The 19778-nt window shown below is 41.4% G+C and overlaps 1 protein-coding gene across 1 annotated transcript; it reads right to left on the minus strand.

Moving 5' to 3' along the window:
• Positions 1-672: 672 nt before the first annotated feature.
• Positions 673-10508, minus strand: sfrp1a (secreted frizzled-related protein 1a). The gene is made up of 3 exons (XM_062451543.1): positions 9731-10508; positions 6401-6481; positions 673-1997 (listed from the first exon to the last, which is right to left on the minus strand). Exons 1-3 carry the CDS (start codon positions 10254-10256, stop codon positions 1675-1677), a joined length of 930 nt encoding a protein of 309 aa, XP_062307527.1. The 5' UTR covers positions 10257-10508; the 3' UTR covers positions 673-1674.
• Positions 10509-19778: the final 9270 nt, after the last annotated feature.

The following is a 19778-nucleotide window of genomic DNA, read 5'->3' on the forward strand; positions in this document are numbered from 1 at the left end:
CATCAGCAAAGCGGAAAATGTACGTTTACACTGAGTTTGAAACATCGTACTGTGATTCTAAGACAGATTGTTAGATATAATTGCACCATCAAACCATAAAGGTTTAGGCCGTGACAAGTTATAACTCATGTCTGCCTCATATAACTAAATTCACATGTTACAGTCGAAGACATAAATCCTAAACAATTATGGACTATTTACCTTTCAAACTCAAATAAGAATGCCTGCTTATTTTGTGCTTTTCAAGACAAAAGAAACACTTACCAAGAGACTGTAAATATGTGAAATTCAAACTGCATCATATTTGATCATGTTCAACAGTGTTAGAAAAGCATCTTGAAAACAGATCCCAGTGGGGTGAATGACACCAGGTTTTCTCCACCAATTAGGAGAAAGGAAATGGTCATCACACAAGGGAAGCATTCCATCCAGTTAACCATATAGTAGTATGCCTTGTTTGTGGGTTAGCGTGAGGGTTTCTCTTCCTCGTGTGCAGCATGTGAACGTTTATATTGCTTCACCTATTTGAGAGGAAAGGAGAACTAGGAGCGTAAATCATCAGACATTTCCAGGGAGAATTGTAGGATTATGGTGGATGTTCTTTGTACTAAAATGGAAAACTAGGTATATTCAAAAGTATGTTGTTTCAAGTATTCAAGACAACAGTTTCAAGTTTTTTTCAATATTTATGTAAAATTTGTATGTACATAATAATGGGCAGCAATGCATTGCTGACATTCAAAGTTACAGTCATTTAACTTGACAGTGCTAATATGGACCAGCAATACTGAGCAAAACAGATTTGTCAACCCACAGTTTTCTCAAACTGAATAATGGTTTACATGAACAGCAATAAGGAGCTGCATAAAAAAAACTTTGGTCAAGTATGATTACTATACGCAAAGCGTTTCAGTATTGTTTATCAGATAGCTTGCCTGTAACAGTGAGTAACTTGAAATACTGTATAATACATAGTGAAACGGATGACATTTGGCACAAAATAAACTGTAGCCTACTATAAAGCGGAAGTAAACTATTTAACGGTGTACATGTAGTTCGTGTAGATGGATTGATATTTGAATACTTTCAAGTCAGAGAAAATCTAAATAGTAGAATCACCTGTAGTGCAGTAATTTATAAGACAAAACAATCATGTGAATGCAGCACTCTATTATACTACTGTCAATAAGTTATGTAATGACCCTATCTGTACCTCCTCTACGATGTGGCTTTTAAAGCTAGAATGCAAGTAACTGTTGATTCTGCATTATCTACTTAATGTGATCTAATTGTTGATTCTTTGATTAATATATGATCAGAACAAGAGAAACTTCATCAATTTCAGCCAAAATCACTGAATTGTCAAATTTCTTCATTTTTTTTTTACAGCATAATCGGGGAGTGTGTAACACAAATATCTACATATAAAGATGTGGAGATTATTTCAGTGAGGAAGAGGACCTACTAAGTATTTTTTGAGGAACCAAATGGAGACCCACCCCTATAACAGGAGGTTTCCGCGATCGTTGTGTTTGACCAGAAATGGACAACGTAGGTCTGTAAATATACAAAGATATATATATATATAGATATATAAACAAAACGAAAGCCAAAATGTGGATTTTTTTTTTTACGGTTGTGCAAGTTCTTATGAGATGCTAACTGGGTGCATTATTAGAAGACATTCTCAAAAGCAGGACACTTGTAGGTTTTAAGTTTCTTTATGGCCTTCTTGAACTCTTTGCTGGACTTGTCCCACTTGTGGATGCCTGTCAGAAGGTACTGCTTGTCGACCTTGCGGCCCATGATCAGGTACTGGTTGCCCAGGTTATCCAGCTGCTGACAGGGGCAGTCGGCTCCGTTCTTCAAGTAGACCACCAGCTTTTTCAGGTCTTTCTTCTTAAGGTTGCCAGGTTTCAACATCTTCTTCCTCTTTTGCAAGATCACCTTGCGATCCATGTGCTCCCGCTTCACCTCCTTGATCTTGGCTCTGAAAGCTACAATGACAGAAGGAGAGATGGGAGATTTGAAAGAAAAAAAACGACATCTATGTTTGCGGCTCATGTTTTGCATTGTGTCATGTGATATGTCAGATGTTTGCTAAATGTGCTCACTTTCACTTAGCAACTCAAGTGAAACAGTAGGTGTTATTTCATGTCAGTAGAGAACAGGCCAGTCACATTGTGAGTACATGCCGCAAGCTGGGAGGCTGGGTTTCAGAGGGGACTCAACGACAGCTCCCACCAGCGCCATAGGACCGTGCAGGAAAGAGAACGAATATGTGACCGCAGCTGAAAGGGGAGACACATACAATAGAGCCTTGCGCTGTAAGGTACTGGGGTTAGTTATGAAAAGAAGTCTGTCTTTCGTGGACATGACTCTTAGTCAGTGTCCAGGTATGGGAAACTGAGACGTCTACATTTTCTATTCCTTTCACTGGACAGGAATGTTCAAATCCCGTCCTGTCGAGCCACATGGCCCTCCAGAAGTAACCTGAGCAGGGTTTCATTCCTCAGAAGAACCCTCTCTTGTGGGCTTCTTGAAAGGAATTTCCGTAGCCTAGTCACCCTTGTGACAGATGAATTGAGGGAAAGTCTTACATGAAAAAAATTGCCAGCCTCTTTCTGGTCAACATTGTGGCTCATTCCTGACCAAAAAAAGACTCCCCAGAAACGTCTCAATTCTATAATTCTTCTTACATTTTATCCCCCAACCAAATCTCACACTAGGCCTCTGATTTGCCATAATCGGTCTGATCTTTCACTAAACTCTCTTTAACCTCATAATCTCTTTGTTTCCTCTGACTCCCCTTCTGAACTAGAGCAGAGGTCTGCCCCGAGGTGGTCCCAGTCTCCCTGGAGCTAGATGCCCACGTCCCTGTGACTGTGTTGTGTAGAGCAGGGCAACCTGGTGCATGGTAACTTCACAACACCTGCGTGGCACATTATCTCAATATCTAAGATCCGCTATCCAGATACGCACAATTGTGTTGCAGAATTGTATGCACCATTGCATTGTAATTTCTTAGATTAAAGCCCGACAACCCTTCTCTTTTGCATTTCATCTCCCCAATTAAAGTGTTAGAAAGGACCAGTCGTATTCTCCAGGTATTAACAGTGCACATGGTAAGGATTAGAGCTTTTATCCTTCGTCTCTGGTCCTTGAGAATTTGCCGTGAGGAGGCTTAGTGTTAAATGAAATTTAAAATGAGCAGCTTTCATAATTAGCAGTCAGAAAAGAAAGGTACGGCCCCACTCCTGAAACCACTTCATCTAGATAAACCCAGCTTACACTCTGGGCTGAACTTTATTTGCACCTAGTGTTATTTGTGTTCATAATCTCCTCAGCCAAAGTGTACAGTAACCGCTTGTAGCCAAGGTGAATTGATGGGAAATGATTTAACTGTTAAATGGGAGAAATCCGTCATTCATTTACAGTGCCTGAGGGGCAGTTGAGTTTGGTTGTATGTTACTCTTAATCAAATACATTCAGGGCCCCAGTTATGCAAACTTTTTACCCAGAATGTTTATCTAACCATAACACTTAAAATCATTGCACAATGCAGTTTTTCATGTTCCAGGCGATAAAAAAAGTGAAACATAACATTGTCTTTAGGTAAGTTCTAGAGAAGTCAAACATGTCTATCCATCCTTAGTGCTATAAAGTTCATCCAGCCCTTTAACCTTTGTCTGTAACCTTTGGCCTGGTTTCCTCCCCAGATTTAGAGGGCGAGACAGCCTCTTAGGCATCTCAGATGGTGCCATAAACCCAGCAGGAGAGACTGAGCCGGGACTATTCAACACCATGAGACCCGTCTTTTCCGATAAGCCTATGCAATCAGTCAGCCCAGCCAACTTTTGTTTACTGCATTAGCATGGGGATAGTGCAAATGGCAATAACAAAGTCTTCTGTCAAACATAGAGCCGGCCCTATTTGAAGTTCTCTGGACGTGTTGTGGCAATGAGTTGCCATAAAGCCTTAAGTAAGGAGATAAACTGTGCAGGGGGATGTGCAGTAAAACCATCAGCGGCTGAAAGCAGTCATGTGTTGAAGCAAATGTCCATATGTATCTTTGAAGATCCAGGGAGAGTTGGAGCCATCTCTTGAGGTGTTTCCTTAAAATCACTTAATGACAATCTTAATGACAGTCAACTTCAAACTTGGAAATCAAAATTTCCACAAAGATGTTAATAGGCCTTACTTTCTGATTTTTTTTTAAATAATTTCCAACATACCATTCAATTGAAGAATGTTCGGCTTAATCGATAGATATACCATTGGAAGTTACAAATGATCCTCCTGGACCTTTAAGACTAAAAATCCTATGCTTAGAAAATGACTTCTACTACATTGTCTTGTATCCAATCACACTGAATCAAAAGCTGTCTTGCATCAATACTGAAGCTTTATCAAGATCAACTTGCACGAGAATGTCAAACACGATCGTGAGATTGGAGGGAAGCAATTATTTTCGGACTTCAAACAATAGCACGTTCTTTATAGAAAAAATTCACACTTAACCTCAATGGTAAATGAGAACAGATCTTTCGCAATAGGACGTTTCCAGGAACCAGCCTTTTTTAGAGCACAAAAGGGGGGAAAGAGTGAGAGGCAGCATATTTTAGGCATGATTAGTTTACACAGTTAAATAAATCCCTTTATGTTGGGTACAATGGCCGTAAGCAGCAATGAAGTATATAGCCAAAGAATTAAAAATTGTAACACAACATTTGGCATGTTGCCCTCCATAGCTTGTTGCCATGGCATGGCCACAGTGATAATACTGAAAACAGTACAATTCTCTTTTATGGCAAGACTGTCCCTAAAGAAACTATAGCTGGGATGGCCCCTGTGCAAGGAACCCCCTGTGATATCAGTTCCAATTGCTGCAATCACAGGCTCATTAAACAGTCATTACCATCCCTCAGACTGGGTTAGCTCCAATGTGAAGTGATGAAGCACTCGCGACAAGGATCCAAACATACGACATATGTCTCCATTAGAGATGAAATCAGTCGGAGATGTGTCACTCTAGGTCGGCAACCCTGGACGGGCTTTGTTCGCACAACACTGAGGCTTGTCTTTACAGTACAAGAATATGGGAGTTTACTTAACAAACATAACTTATGACAGTGCTTTCCCTGCGAACCACACTGGACGAAAATCTGTTTCTAATGCACATAGTCCGTCTGCCCCAGATCTGGAGCTTGGAATGAAGTTTGAAAACAACAGAACTCAGGGGCCAGCAAGCAAATAAACCCCCCGAACAGTTTCCTATAAACTGGAGACCATTCTTGCTTCATAGAAGCACTGGCTACTGTTAACATATACATACATTATCAATTTAATATACTGTAGACTTTTAAGTTGAAGAATTGCATTGACACGTCATAAGTTCCGTAGCTGTGAAATTGACCTATAACTAACAAGCCTTCTGACACTTTGGGCAGACCAGACAACAAAACAAACATCTAAGATTTACTGCCTGAAATACCTGCCACATAAAGACTTAAGTGCTACTCCCAATTACCCCAATTAATTAGTAACACTATATGGGCCTTTAAAAGGATAATAAAGACTGTGATTAATTCACAGGCGTTGCATATTTTCTAGTCATTTTCTGTCTTTTTTTATTTTTAGAAGATGGGTATATGTTCTAGATAGATATGTTCTAGATAGATATGTTCTATCTATTAATTGTCAACAGAATGACCATTAACACATACTAGCCAGTACCAGCCAAGAAACAGATCACTTTTCATTTCAATGTGAATGGAATGTTGCAATTCTTCTTGAAACATTGATAAACCAAATTCTTAACAGACAATGTTGGAACCAATGGTGTACATAATGTTCATAGTTCATGGCACCGACAAAAAGCTTGAATCTTTGAACTTTATCTCTTTACATAGGTACTCTTAATGTGGCCTTCATTTTTCTCACGTCTAATCTAACGTAGGTTTCCTTCAGACAGATTCGCTTCTATCACCTCATTTTTAATACAAAGACTATATGGGCTGTGTGTCAGCTGAGCTGCACAGGCAATCATAGCTTATTCTGAACCGAATGCCTTTACTGCAGCAGGAATAGTCACAATCCAGGAATGCATTCAAGTGCTCCAGTCAGAACACAGCCACTTAAACTTCTCTAGGCTTTTCTGACTGTTTTGCAGGCTGAATGTGGGAACGCATAAAATGTATAATCAAAGGTATTTTTTGTTTCGTTTTTTACTAGTTTAATATTCATGTTTTTATATTATCCAATATAGTTAACACTAAAACTGGCAGAGTGTCCAGGTAGCAAAAGTACTGTCATGAAGTAAACGTGTGTGGTTTGCCTGTTTTTGTTTGTGACCGCGCACGTGTGTATGTGTGTGTGTGTGTATTGGGAGGATGCTTACCAAATTCACTGGCACACATGTGCTCCAGCATAGCGTCTGTTTTCATTTCATTGTCACATGGAGGGCAGATGGGGGAGAAGTCTGTGAAGGAGAGGACAGTGTTAAAAAACAAATGACTGTATATGCAGAGGGTGATCCAAATAACAGTTCGTTATCGTTACTATTTTCATTTGCGTCGTCCTTGTCTTTCAAATGAAGCACAGAAACGGTGAAAAGGGAAAGCCAAGAAAAAGGACATAAAAAGGTCAGGACAGTCTAATTTAATTCAGTCCAGTTTAATTTTGTCTCTAGGACAACCAATTTCCCATCCTATCTGTTTGGAATCCCTCCTCCCTCCTCTAGTCTTTTTGGACAGTGAAACTGCCGGTGCGGTCAATGTTCTGATGACCTGACCTCAATTTGGAATGTCTTCCTCTTTTATAGCATGTAGTAACTAAGCCTTGCTGTGAACACAGCAGATCACCATTGGCAAGATGTCCGCTCTTTAAACTGCCCTATACTGTGGTCAAAGTGACCTTCATTCCATTGTAATCGCGTGACTAGTTCTGGCCTAAGGCTCTAGGTTGAAACATGCTCTGTCCAGCTGCCATGACATCCTGCTGTCTTTTCTGGATCTGGACACACATTCAGGTCTGCAAACCCCTATTCACATAAGCACACACACACACACACACGACAGACACAGAGCCCCATTCCCAAGCTAGTTAGAACCCCATGCCCAAGCTAGTTAGAACCCCATTCCCAAGCTAGTTAGAACCCCATGCCCAAGCTAGTTAGAACCCCATGCCCAAGCTAGTTAGAACCCCATGCCCAAGCTAGTTAGAACCCCATGCCCAAGATAGTTAGAACCCCATGCCCAAGATAGTAAGTGATACTTCAACAGGAGCCCTTGGGTGCCATCATATCCAGTGCTTATGTTGCAGAAGCCAAGTTTCAGATTTGTTTATATTTTTATGTTGTGACAATGTCAATTAAAGAAATTCACGATTTTTTTTTATATACCAAAACCCAAACATGTGTTTTTGGTTAAGGTCTAGTAACTTTCATGATTGTTTCATGAACAATGCAATGCTTAAATAACTGATTAGTTCTGGTCAAACTACAGAGCTCATTTCTCAAAACAAAAGATTGGGAACTAAAACCATTGAACATTTTTACATTTTTGCTTTTGTTCAAAACATTCTGAATGCATTAAATCAATCTGCAAACAGCTAAACATAAACAAATACATATTTGCACATACTCAGCCTGTTTGTGTGTTATGGTTGCCAGTTGTTCATTATGTGTGTTTGACAAAAACTTGAGAAAGTTACACCCTGGTGTAAAGAACTTGTAAAAACAGATGCTGTGGACAAACCCACCCAAATAGGCCCTTTTTTTCATTTAAACTAGTTTCTCCTTTAAATCTATCAGCTCAATACAATCACTTGTTTAACATGAGCACAAAACCATGTTTGTTAACCCTTTATGGAAATGTAATAAAGGGGGGGCACATCTTTATTATTTAAATGTACTTAGTGAAACTATGTTGCTTGAAACTTTAATATTCGCAAATACAATACAAGTAAATATTAGATGAGTTTATCAGAGATAAAAGGCATGTCTGTGAGTCCAGTTCAGAGAGAAGAATCTTACTGCTGAACAGACTGGGGCCTGCAAGGCCAGGCAGACGGTGCTGGGTTTATTTATCCCTGGGTGCTGACACCATACAATAACAGGTGACGTCTTGTAACGGAGGATCCCTGTGTGGTCCCTGAGCTTCCAGTGGGCACTTACTCAGGCTCCTGGGATCCCGTCCATACCACCATGTCAGTCCCAATGGTCCCCTCCCCACCACCCCCAACCTCCCCCACTTGCCACTTTCCCCTCCCCCCCCACACACACACTCGCTCCCTCCCCTTGTCTTATTTATGAGCAATCTGCATGAGCTAGCTGTACTTTCCCTTCTGTACGAAACTCCAGGAAACAGGAACAGACCCTGAGACTGATTCATTTTAGAGACTGACAAGTCTACAGACTAGACTATGAAGACAAAAACTAGCAATTCAGACAACCCAGTGACTTTCTTTATTCCTCATGCAGCACTAACATGTTGATTCCCGGAGCATCTATAGAGATTTAGCTAAAGCATATTAAGGTTTAGTTCAGGTTCTTAAGACAGAAGTTGATTCCAGGCAGGTTATGCTATACACAGGCATTGGTTTAGTGAGGGATGGGGTCTGTTGGAGTTCTCCAGCCTTCAAACTAATGTTATTACATTTACAGCATTTACACTATGCTTTTTATTTATTTGTTACACTATGCATTATACTATGCATTTTATTGAAATCTGTCTCTGTGGTCCAGCTGGATTCAACTTTTCTTACTCTAACCCCCACTCTCCCTCCAACCTCGATTACCCCCACCCCCTGCTCTCTCTTTGTCAATCTCTCTCTCTCTTTTAAAAGTGTACTACCAGTCAATCAGCTATTAAGCTATTTCTAAATTAGATATTTCTGCTTGCATCAAACTTGAATTATTGTATATAACATATACAGTACTTTTAGTATATATTTTATTGAAATCTGGCCTGCCTCCCAGCATTGTCCACAAACTCAACGAACACCTTGAATAAGATTGTTTCCATCTGGTAGGACCATTACAATATTACAACATCACTTCTTTGTCCCAGCACAGTGGTTTACAAAGAATAAAGGCACACATTATACCCAAGAAACATTTGTTATCTAGTGACACTTGTTGTTTAGTTTACTGTGAGATCTAATTCTTCAGTCACAGGTAAATGCAACCCAAAAGGTCATGTTGGTTCATTTGTGTTAGGATTTACATCTCCAAACAGACCGTAACCCCTGAAACAACATTGTGTTGTGTGAGGATTTGTAAGGGTGTCAATTCTCACAGCACGTCAAAGTAGAGCCTGTTTATTATCTTAGCCAAAGAGCTCTGCATGCACTCAGGCAATAGTGTGGCGTGTTAGCTTGGCGTGATAGCGTTCTCTGGCTTTTAAGGTGCTCTAACTAAGGAGTGTTCCTGGGCACATGATTAAAGGAAAGGATCCGAGTTGTGTGCACATCAGATACACATCTCAAACCCCCTCTGATATGCACATTCACAAACTGGAGAAAACTCAGTACCTAGATTCTTCGTGCTTTTGAAAACTCCTTCAAAGCTTCATAAAAAGCGACCCAGTATCACAAACTGATATGAAAGAAAATGATCTCCCAGCACCAAACAGCTACTCAGCTCTAGTGAAACCGCCTGGCAGGAGGATAAGAAGCAGGACGAGGGGGAGGACAGGAGGACAGGAGGCATGCTGGTAGCTTCTCTTACCCGTGGGCCTGGTGCTCTCAGTGGCGTTGGGCGCCGTCATGGCGATGCACACATCGTCCTGGGGGAACTTGTCGCAGGTGAGCATCTCTGGCCAGGGGAAGCCGAACGCCTCCATGATGGGGGTGCAGCCGTCACGCACCGCCTCACACAGCCAGCGGCATGGGTAGATGGGGTGCTCCATGCACACGGGGGCAAACAGAGAGCAGAGGAACACCTGGGTGCCTGGGTGGCAGTTCTTGTGGACCAGGGGCACCCAGCTACCAGCCTGCTGCTTCACCTCCGCCATGGTCTCGTGCTCCAACAGGTTGGGGAGAAGCATCTGGTTGTATCCCACGCCGTGGCACAGTCTTAGGTCGTCTGGGATGTCCATACACTGGGGGGGCTTGCCGTAGCTGCGGCCCCCATTGTAAATGTCAGACTTCCAGCTCAAGTACTCATATTCAGATGCTCTGCACATAGATGCCAGTGCCAGGAACAAAGCCAGGGGGATGATCCTCCAATCACACAAAGGTTCCAAGGACCTCATACTTAGACCAGGAAGTCTGCAGAGCCCAAGTAATGCTACTTTCAATTGAAAAAAGAGTTATGCTGGAAAGTAAAAAAAAAAAAAAAAAAAAAAAAAAAAAACAACGGAGGAAAGATGAATCTTGATGATAAATGTTCTGTAGCAAGTTTCAGGTTTCAATAACTCCACTGCAGAGTCTTTCGTTGCAAACTCCGTTCCCTTCTGGTTCGACTAGCTCGCACAAGCTCGTGCGGAGATAACTGTTCCCGGTGTACGCGCAGCTCGGAAACAAGAGGAGATGGTGAAGTGCGCGTTGTCCAATGGGAGAGCGCCTGTGCCTTTTGGCACTCTCATGTCAATCAAAGTGCTCAATTACCCACTGCGTAACCAGCTCAACTCTCCCTACCCCCCTCATTATCTTTTCTATTCCTTAGTCAAAACAAACTACCTGACGTGACCTGTCGACAAAACGAAATTATACGTAAAAGGTATCGCGCAATGACTTGCAGTTCAGTGTTAAATTGGTCTGAATTATCCGTTCAACCAATGTAAATTATGTGTTCTTAGACGTTAATAATTGAATATAAATTGTGTCTCTAAACGATATATGTCTCAAGAGGTTTGCGAGCCAATCAAGTCGCATATGTTATTTTAAATCGTTTACTCATTCACAGGCTGTATGCTGCCATCCTTGCAGGATGTTATTTTTTGCGAACATAGAACTAATTAGGCCAAAGCAAATTTGTTCGTCCGTAAATGTGTTTACTTCCTTACAATGTTACCCATAAGACATGCCAAACGCCTTTATGTAAATCCTCATTCATTTGCTGGTCATTGTCTTGTTAATGACGTTAAAACCCAATTAAAACACTTGTTGGAGAACAAAAAGCCACCCTTTACACAAGGAGGGAACCCTGCAAGGACCGTTTTCGTTAATACCATCGTCATGTGACTAGTATTTCAACTTGCATGCAAGTTTTATCATGACGGTAAAAAAATACATTAACATTTATCAGTGCACGGTAAACTTTTACTGAATTATTTTAAATTGATGTGTCCAACATAAATCAATGAATCTAACAATTCTTTTCGTAACATAACTATTGATGGTACCCATTTGTGCTGATGACTAACCTATAAATGAAAGCATTAGAAAAACTCTTGATCCACCGATAACGTTAAAAGAAGTGATAATTCAGGACAACATGACTTCTTCCGGTTTTTATACACCTATAGTGCATTGCAGCATAGCCCACATGCCTTAGCTATGACACAACTTAATGAGAGGGCAGATAGATTCTCCAAAGTATTTTAGAAATAGCACTGGTACTTATATCTTACTCAAATAAACAATGATGACTTAATACGGGTTTCTGTGACTGCCATTCTACTCCTTAGACAGCTTTATGAGGTGATGGAATCTAACTACAGTTTTCACACAGACGGTTGCTAAAACAAACTTCATCTATTTAGGAGACACTACTAGAGAATGTTTTTTTCCTCTTAAGACCTGGTTTTGCTCAGATTGATGAGAAAGCCTGCTATCAGAGAGGATGTGCCAGTGAAGATAATGGTGGGGAAATGGTCTGTTACTGTGATCCGCATGAACCCTTAGTAGCAATCTCCACATAGAACACAAAAGAAGACATGCACCCTTTAACTAAATGACTGGTTGGTACAAAATTAAAAAATGGTTGGAAAGGTGAAGTCACAGCATATCAAAGAGAAAGCAATCAACAATTGGTTTTGATAGACATTAAGTATTCAGTAGGAATTAGCTTATTAAATAGTAACCTAATAGACAATATATTGACACTGTCCAGTGCCAGTCATCTTTATCAATACGTAATGCTATGCAAATGGACCAAACTCTTTTAAAACAAAACTTGCATAAGGTCTATGATAGCAGCTGCATACATTTCAAAAATAGAGAGACTAAATATTTGGACTTTCAGGGCCTAAGAAAATTGAGTTTCCCGTGTACTCTCCACTCATCTTCATTCAACAGTGTTTGAATTCATAATCTCACATGCATGTGCATGCATACCTATGAAAGGGCATTTGGTAGATCAGGGCCAACATGTATGTCACAAAACATTTGTCATCGGTGACCGTTAGTTAAACACTGGATCTCTCAAGTGTGACAAGGTGTATGTACAAGAAAAATGACATGTGGTGAAAAAGCTCTGCTATGTCCAACAAGAATGAAAAAGCTAGTGTTTTAAGGATAAAAATGTTTAGAAATAACAACCATACCTGCTTTCTGTCAGGTAGCACTTAGCACAGAGGGAGTGTAACATGACTGGCGTACTTTAGCTAGTCTAGTTTAGCCAGTGTCCTGTAGTTGAGTGCCTGTGTGGCTTACGACCAAGGGCAATAAGAGAGAACTGGGACAGTGTAGGTAACGTATAACTGCTGCATTGGGGTTGACTGACTCCTTACTAGTGGTGGTAACAACTTCTCAGTCAGTCACTTCACATAACATTAGGATAAACCAAGCTTAACAGCAGGTGCTCAATTCATGTTCAAAACGATTGTGACGATGCAGATTCCAATCAGGTTATGCGCATTCAGGTATATAGGTGAACCACACAGATAGGGCTAAAAGGCTTGTGAAAGGCAAATGAGCACATTTGCATTAGATGTTTATCTTGTACATAATTAACGTGATCCTAATTGTTGTGCTTCCTTCCAACTGATCAGGATAACCTTCAATGAAATCGATGTGTTGGGTTACCACAGCGCCAAAATGTGCACTGCAGTCACACAATTTTATGCATTAGCATTAAAGGAAGGTTTGTGGCAAAGAAGTAATACTGGCAGCAACACTTCTGGTATTTCCATGCAGCTCCACACCAGAGCAAATGTTGCAGTAGCACCTAGAGGGAATTTCCCAAATGCAGTAAGCTATCGTGTTGCCTGTGATGGCTTGTCTTTGGGCTCTGCCATGGACATGACTAATGCGTGTCCTTTGCGAAATTTGGATTCAGACGAAGAATAGGGATTGGCCCCTCCAAAAAAAAAAAAGTTTGCTTCTGTTACTGCAGGTTCCTGAGGTCTTTGCGCTATTGAGGACTGGAGCCAAAATCTCTTTTCACATAACTCGTACCTCATGGTCCGCCCAGAGGAGAACACACTTATCTGGCTCACATTGTACTGAGAGGTGCTCAGTCACTACTAGGGTTCCTGCCCCATCAGGGCCTGTATGTTTCACACATATAAGGAATTCTTGTATTACAGTAAGTTACAGGTACTTCCTTATTTGTTGAGGTCAACTTTGGGGTCAGAGAATGGAGCTAGAACAGAACTGAAAAACTCAAGAGAGAGCATCTCGTCTGCAGTTTTCTCCGTTCGTAATTGATTTGGGATGTACTCTCAGTTCATCTGCACATAAATTGTTCATGTAACAATTTTTTTAATTAGGCGTGGAAAATTTGATCCGTTTGTGGCAACACCCTGATTCATGGCCCATCAGCCTGACTGAATTTCACAGGATACAGAGGCTAGTTAAGATGGGTACAGTGCACAGCATGCTTTTTTGGGGAAATACCAAAACCAAAAACTGGTTCTTAACACTCCACATACTCACACAGTGCATTTTTTATCCTGCTAGCCAGAAATGACAGACTGATTTGTGTGAGAGGGGGAAGAAACAGCAAAACAAACATGTCTTTGCTTTTCTTGCTTAGCTGCCAGCCAAGGAAAGCAGAGAAAATCCTGCTGCTGCACAGTGCACAACCAGCGTGGGGTAATCTGTGAGCATCGCTTGTCCTGTCATACCACACAAGTGAGAAAACAGAAATAGTCAAACCTAAATAGCCTACACGGTTAGAATAGTTAACAGTACTTGGAACAATATTTTAAAAGGTTGGTGTTATAATGAGCAATAAGTAATATGATCAACAAAGAAATCTTCCATGAAGATATCATTTTAAGACATGTGAATGTGTGGTAGGAATGGTTAGGAAGGGTGGCTACAGCCGAAAGTCATTTTGACATCCATCTGTGTTTTATTACATTGACTTTACACCACCAAGTAACACCCTCTCCATCATCATCTTTTAATGTATTCATTTTACTTTTTGATGTCTTTCTTCACCTAGTTTATTATCTTAGTCAGAATATGAATCGTGCAACATTTCTTTGAGTTAACAAAAATTAGACATACAGAGGGAGACTGACTGCAGAACGTGCCACTGCAGTTGGTTGTAACGGAAACAAACGACTTCATTCAGACATAGTTCGAGTCTAAGACAGAAACCTACAGACCAATCGCAGAATGGAAAACAAGGCAGGTGTTTGGGGTTATTGTCACAACTATTTATATTACACTCTGCACAGCTTTCCATTTTACCCTTCTGTCATAAAAGGGGAAAAGCTCAATAGAGAAAAGGCCGTTAGTAACTTGTTGAGTGTGGCAGGCATGCTGTGTGTTGTGTGGACACAGTGGCGTGTTCTGGGTTTTGTATCCCCATCGTCTCACATGCATTTCCCAAAGACATTAGACCCCAGCTCTGCCTTCAGGCCTCAGAGCACTCTCCAGCTGTCTTCTTGACACAAAGCAGTGCTCTCAGGGCGATCTGGTTAACATGAACACGCATAAACATTCAAATTAATGGGCTACGGCAACAGTGTAAGGTTAACATGGCCTCTACCCCTCCAACAAATTAAGTGCAATTTTTCATGCAATCGATTAGGACCTGTCCGTCACCACAAGTCTAATACTACAACAGCGCCACAAAATGTAAACAACCACCTCCCAAAGCTCCGGCCCCCCCACCCTACATTCTACTCAGAGTCCCACCATCCCACTCCACCCACCTCCACAGTCCCCCCCCCCACCCTCCCCAGTCCCCCCCCCCCACCCTCCCACCTCCCCGGCTATCCCCACATACACCCTTCCCCCCCATCAGATGACATTTCAGACCTAAAAGAAAATGGTGATGTACTGTACTGTGTATTCTAAAACAACATCAGGTCATTCAAATGGTGCAGTGGCTATTTTCGGGAAATACACTGCAATCGGGAAGTTTATTGTCAGCTGCTCCTTAAACAAGCGGAGGTAGTCAGGGTTGAATGTTTCATTCTTGTCTTTGCGCAAACTAATTGGCACCCTTCCAACTTTTTTCTCCAGAGAAAAACCAATGTGGTTTCATCCGGAACCCATTGCAGTTAACTAGGAAAGCATGTTGCTTTTAGTTTAGTCATACTTATCACCAGGGACTGAACCACCCCCTCTTTCTTTGATATAAAATACTGGAATTTGTCCCACAGTAGACCCTAAACACCCTAAACTGTCCTTACACTGTAAGCAGAATCTCTTTACTGTCGTCACAATCATTACGCATGATTAAGCAAATGAAAAAATCTTTCAATGTCAGAAGTTTAATTAATCCAGAGAATTTGATTTAACATAACAAATTTAACATATGGTGATGCTGTAAAATGTTGAACTGTACCCATGACCCATAAAAGCTTTCGAAATCATACTGATCAATGTTGACAAATGTAAAATGGTGGTGAGAGTGATGGTAATGAGGATGGAAGTAGTGGTGGTGGTGATTGTGATGGTGGTGGTAGTGGGGGTGATGGAGGTGGTGGTGAGGGTGGTAGTGATGGTAGTGGGGGTGTTGATGGTGGTGATAGAGGGGGAGATGGAGGTGGTGGTGGTAGTGGGGGTGTTGATGGTGGTGATAGAGGGGGAGATGGAGGTGGTGGTGGTAGTGAGGGTGTTGATGGTGGTGGTAGAGGGGGTGATGGAGGTGGTGGTGAGGGTGGTAGTGATGGTAGTGGGGGTGTTGATGGTGGTGGTAGAGGGGGTGGTGGAGGTGGTGGTGAGGGTGGTAGTGATGGTAGTGGGGGTGTTGATGGTGGTGGTAGAGGGGGTGATGGAGGTGGTGGTACCAAAATGAGAAGCAACCACAGGAGAATTCCCAGCCTGGATTAGTACTAAAGAACGGTACAATGGGCCAACTAAGTGAGTGTGGGTCAGACCGAGCTTGTCTCCTGACTGTCAGGAAAACAGAAACTCTCCTTCAGGCAACAGTGTCCCTTCCAGCCAGCTGCTGAGAGCTGTGCCACAGAGGACTGGAAAAGCAATTAAATCAAACATGGGTGAGTGGCTGCGGGACAAACGCCTCGTCAGCGTTTCTCAGCTCGGCCAGAGAAAAGCCCATGGAGACTTTTTTGTTTCTCTAGGTATTTTAAGGGAAAAGAGTATTGAAAGTGAGAAAGAAGAGAAGCCTCAAAAAAGACAGTGTGTGTCACCAGGCGAGCGGTGTAAGAAATAGGGTAAGAGAGACATTGGCCCAATTCAGAGGCTCTTTCTTTACCGGACGGCCTAAAACTCAGGGTCAGACACATAGTCTGACCTTTGACCCAATGTTTCACGTCTTCCCGTAATTACCTTTGCGCATCCACCCTGCTTCAACCCCCACCCAAAGACAATGTAACAATTTGTCTTTTCAATTGTCTGTCACTCACTCTCTTACTGGTCTTTTCAGTGGGCGTATGTGGGTTCTTTTTCCATTTGTATTTATTTATTTATCTTGTTCAGAGAAAGTGGGGGTTGTCTGGTCTCAGAAACAGGGAGTCTTTGTTTGGGCTGGTTTCACATGAATATAACCCCCCATCGCTACCCTTGCCTTTACTCAAGCTCTCCATACTCAGACCTATCCTGGGTTTGATTGAGAGGCCTAAGACAGGTTTCTCTCCGGGTCATTGTACAGAGATTTCCATAACCGTGCATATAGAATTAAAACACTCTTCTCTAGAACTTCTAACACCCTGACCAACTTACTTACTGGTGGATTGGTTCTCTGTTGTGTGAATTTGAATGTATTTTTCATATAAAGAAACTAAACAAGACTTGTAAACGATTCCTTAGGCTTCTGTAGACATTTTAAAGACAGCCCAGCTTGTTACAAATGCTTGACCACAGACTTGTTACTTTCACCATTTTATGAAAAGGCACACTCCAAAAATGTTACGGATACTGGACTGTCTGACTAGTGACACAAAAAAATATTCAATGTTGTCTGGAAATGTACAAATTTCTTGGTTCCTTATGTTATACACTTTGAATGTTCATTAATTACAAACTGGTCACACGATTGCATTGACTCAATTCACATATAAGACCATTTCTCTGGAATTTGTAGAAAAGGAAAGTCTGGACGGCTGGAAGGTCTCCAAAGAGAGGTTTATTCAGGTTGCTTTTAGAGTAGGTCTCCCTCTCAGGTTGACTGCAGTGTGACCTAGTTCTTTCTGCAGTATTCCGGCTCAGATCAGCCAGAGATAAATCCACTGTGAGGCATGCTCTGACCACCATTGTTTTTGACACATCTGCACGCAGGTCATTTGTTTGATTGGAGACATAATAGCACGATTTAAGTGATCGGTGGATTTAATGTTTTGACCCAGAGGTGAATTTTGTCGAGGAAATATGTATCTGAATGTACTGATGCAGACCATCCCTGATGGTGCCTTCTAGGTGAAGATCGATTTGCTGAAGTGCTCTCACCACATTGTGTGAACTTCAACAACCTCTGGTGCTATCAGCGGTGGTTTGGGAACTCTGTGGCACAGGAACTGTCTATGGAAGGCATGCGGTAAAAGAGATGCTGTAAACATCAGAAATCTCAAGACTCTGAGGGCCAAAACCCTGACCAAATAATGATAATAATGACCCTGCAAGACTAGCAACTATGTGGCTCATTGATCATCAGCTCTCTTACTGTTTTTGTTTTAGTAATCACTGCGTGAAATTTGAAACAATGGGATGTTTTACCACCAAATACATTAAGTTCCAAGTAATGAAAGGAGAGGAAGATGTTTCCATTTCTAAAAGTGTAATCTACACCAGTTTTCCAGGGAGAAACACAATCATCATTCCACCTCATTTGGTTTGCACAAGCCATTTATTTTAATCTTTGTCTTATCAATTTTCTTCGAAGCACAAAATTCCACAAACAATGTTGAAAGTGGAATTGTTGCACGGCTTTGTGGTTTGCTTTGATCATTCTAATTTGTGCAGAACTGGCGTGAGTGGTCAGATATCTTTGAAAACCATGCAACTAGCTATGACACACAAAAACTACTGCCATCCATCTTGTGCAATGCAGTATACTGTCTAATACTATGTATTCATAGAATGCTAAATGTCCTCCATATCTAGAATAATCAGTTGTTCAGGATCACAGAGACCACGGGCCTTATATCAGGTTTGACAAATTGTTACTTTTAGAATTGTCATGATTGTGATGCAGGCTTTGAGTGGTTTCAGTCAGAAAGTGTTGGTCCTCGATACTAGGAATATCCCACTATAGAGATTTAAGCCTGTTAAGTTTGACTTTTCAATCTGTAGGTCTAAACAGAGCAGCAGAGTTATGCGGGTCATGAGCGTCCCCGCACACAGGGCTGTAAAACTGTCGTGATTTAACTGGATGATTAACACTTCTCAGACTACTGAACCAAATATGAGGTAACCTGACTCCCTGATCCTAGCCAAAACATGCCCAATGTGAGGGCAGCCCACATCCTGCAGCAGTGAAGAAAGAGCACTGGCCACACCCCCTCACCCCCACCCCTCTCACACACAGACACACCACACCATTTCTCAATATTTGAACGATTACACACCTCAAGTATTCTCTATGTTATTATGTACTCCAATTAAGTAATGATTGGTATGTACTACAAAATATAAATAAATGATATAACAATATACAGTATGCGCATGTCTAAAGGAGAATAATGGTGGATGAGGTGAGAAGAATTGGTACTTGCAGGAAATAGGGGACCTAAAATGCACCAGACTGATAAAACACGCTCTAAACAGGATATTAAACAGCTAATAAACATTTAGAGGCATATAATGTTACTCTTGAAATGCTTAACCGGCATCTTGAGGAAGGCGATTGTTTGAATTTTCACAGGGTGTTGAATGAAAACTGCTCACCACATTTGATGCAGTATGTCACATCGTGGTGAGGTAATAGTGACACATCGTTACCATGGTAATTTGGGTTGGCAGAGTGGGATTCCACAGAACCACACACTAGGGAAAAACCCTTTGCATCTGTAATTCTCAGTTTGAAAAGCTTTTCATCAAGACATACTGGAACTAAAATCAATTAAAAAATTCCTGACACCCCATTTGATGGATGGTGACAAATTCAAGGGACAAGAGTTTTTGGAAGTTAATCCTTTTAGCAACTTTACTCAGCTATGTTTACATTAGAGAAACTCCAAGATTTATAGTGATTTGGCATCTGGGAAGAAGTATGAATATCCAATCATGGAAGAATGAAATATTGCTGCTTGATCCAGTTTGAACCCACATTGACCATGCTGTTTCTCCTTCTTGGCTACTATAGAACAGGAAGGCTTTTGGGGCAGAGGACATTACAGGATATCATGCACAAGGTTTTCAGATTAGCACCATATGTAAGGGGTTTTTACATTTACTGTAGGAGAAATTGAAATCTGGTTCAGTTCTGTGTCTTCACCTATTAGTCTCATGGCGGCAAATCAGAGTTTTAA

This window comes from Osmerus eperlanus, chromosome 25 (assembly GCF_963692335.1).
Source record: "Osmerus eperlanus chromosome 25, fOsmEpe2.1, whole genome shotgun sequence".
Lineage (NCBI taxonomy): Eukaryota > Metazoa > Chordata > Actinopteri > Osmeriformes > Osmeridae > Osmerus > Osmerus eperlanus.